Source organism: Myotis brandtii, unplaced genomic scaffold (genome assembly GCF_000412655.1).
Source record: "Myotis brandtii unplaced genomic scaffold, ASM41265v1 scaffold632, whole genome shotgun sequence".
NCBI classification, from domain to species: domain Eukaryota; kingdom Metazoa; phylum Chordata; class Mammalia; order Chiroptera; family Vespertilionidae; genus Myotis; species Myotis brandtii.
In genome coordinates, this window is record NW_005370419.1 from 224711 (window position 1) to 227018 (window position 2308).

The 2308-nt window shown below is 64.0% G+C and overlaps 1 protein-coding gene across 1 annotated transcript in view; it reads left to right on the forward strand.

The window, feature by feature from the left end:
- RNF213 (ring finger protein 213) overlaps nt 1-2308 on the forward strand; it is a gene marked incomplete at its 5' end in the record, with an annotated part of 65748 nt that overhangs the window by 61386 nt on the left and 2054 nt on the right. The window contains 3 exon segments of the mRNA XM_014528383.1: nt 555-749; nt 1305-1400; nt 1534-1712. Coding sequence (XP_014383869.1) covers nt 555-749; nt 1305-1400; nt 1534-1712 — 470 coding nt within the window.

A 2308-nucleotide genomic window follows, 5' to 3' on the forward strand; every position in this document is an offset into this window, starting at 1 on the left:
TTCGCACGGCCCCTCCCACCGCTCCTCCCTGTGGGCAGGTGGGCCTCGCCGTGGTCCGGGTGTCACAACCACGTGTGCCCATGCGGCAGGCCAGGGAACTGTGTGTGGCCTGTGTGTATTGAGTATGTATTCATGTGTGTGCAGGTGAGGAGTGTGTGTGCATGTGTATGCATGTGTTGAGTATGTATGTGGCACGTGCGTGTTGAGTATGTATGTGGCATGTGCGTGTTGGGTATGTGTGTGGCATGTGCTTGTTGGGTATGCGTGTGGCATGTGTGTGTTGGGTATGTGTGTGGCATGTGCTTGTTGGGTATGTGTGTGGCATGTGCTTGTTGACTGCATGTGTGTGGGCGTGTTGAGTATATGTGCATGTGTTGTGTGTGTGTATCTGTGTGCACATCCTCACACGTGGCTCTGAGGGTCCGGTGAGTCCCCACCTGTGTCTGGGAACAGCCAACCCTGAGGAGCTCAGGTCACAGCGCTCCCCCCGGCCTGCGACCTTGGTGTCAGCCGTCTCACCCCCTCACCCCCAACCCCGCTGCTTCGATTTCCAGAGCCCCCTTCCCCACGCGGCCGCCAGCACCCTGGGCGGGCAGCTGCAGTCCTACAGCGACGCCTGCGAAGCTCTGTCCCTCGTGGAAGTCACGCTGGGGTTTCTGAGCACAGCTGGCGAGGACCCGGACATGGACCTGAGCGTGTACCTGCAGGACAAGCTGCGCATGGGCGACCAGACCGAGCAGGTGGTCAAGGTGGGTGTGAGCGGGGGAGCGGGTGGGAGAGGGGGTGTGAGCGGGGGAGCAGGTGGTCAAGGTGGGTGTGAGCGGGGGAGCGGGTGGGAGAGGGGGTGTGAGCAGGGGAGCAGGTGGGCGAGGGGGTGTGAGCAGGGGAGCAGGTGGGCGAGGGGGTGTGAGCAGGGGAGCAGGTGGGCGAGGGGGTGTGAGCAGGGGAGCAGGTGGGCGAGGGGGTGTGAGCAGGGGAGCAGGTGGGCGAGGGGGTGTGAGCAGGGGAGCAGGTGGGCGAGGGGGTGTGAGCAGGGGAGCAGGTGGGCGAGGGGGTGTGAGCAGGGGAGCAGGTGGGCGAGGGGGTGTGAGCAGGGGAGCAGGTGGGCGAGGGGGTGTGAGCAGGGGAGCAGGTGGGCGAGGGGGTGTGAGCAGGGGAGCAGGTGGGCGAGGGGGTGTGAGCGGGGGAGCGGGTGGGAGAGGGGGTGAGCGAAGAGGCGGGACTGGGTGCTGGAGCTGGTGGGGGTGGTGGGGATGCGCTCAGGCAGGATCTCAGCACCACGTCCTGAGCCCCCTCCTCCCCAGGCCCTGCACCTGCACCCGTGTCGGCTCCGCCACGTCATCGCGCTCTGGCAGCTCCTCTCTGCCCACAAGTCTGAGCAGCTGCTGCGCCTGCGGAAAGTAAGTCCCGTCTCCTGGCCACGCGGCTCCCTCCCCGGCCCTCCCTCCCTCCTCCCTCCTCCAGGGCCTCCCTCCTTCCTCCCTCCCCTTCCTCCCTCCTTCCCAGGCCTCCCCTGTGCTTCCTTCCCCGCAGGAGCCCTTCAGGGAGATCAGCACCAAGTACCGCGTGGCGCTCAGCCCGGGGGGCACCAAGCTCCTGCGCACGTTCCTGAACCTGAACCAGAGCTCCCTGGACGTCTTCCTCCTGGAGCTCCACGAAATGATCCTCCTGAAACTGAAGCCCCCCCACACTGACTTCAATCCCGACTGGAGGTAGGCTGGCGCCTGCAGCCTCGGCGGGTGCTGTCTCCCCTGCTTCCCTGCGCCCAGGACTCTGGGGGTCAGTCTCCAGGGCAGGGGGGGCGTCCGCCCCGGGCACAGAAGGCCCGTGAAATCCTTTGGTCTGGCCCTGCCCGGCGTTAGGAGTGAGTTAATGAAATGCGGTGGCGTGGGAATTCTGCATGGCCCACGATGATGGCATCCGCCCCTGTGGCCCCCGCGGGGGGCGGGGGTGCTCCCACCTGCTCTGCTGGGTCTCTCGGCACCGCGAGGGCTTCCTGAGTCGGGGTCCCCGTCACCTTTTTGCTGCTGCTGTTCCGCTTACTCCTGCATCACTGAGGGGTCCGTTTTGAAAACTTATCTTTATCTTAATTGTTGAAAGTATTACAGATGCCCCCTCCCCCACTGACCCCTTTGGCCCACCCCGCCCTGCATCCTAACTCTCATAGAAAATGCCACCCCACGAACAGTGTGAGGGCACTCACACACACTCACACACACTCACACATACACACACTCACACACACACACACTCACACACACACTCACATACACACATACACACACACACTCACACACACACTCACATA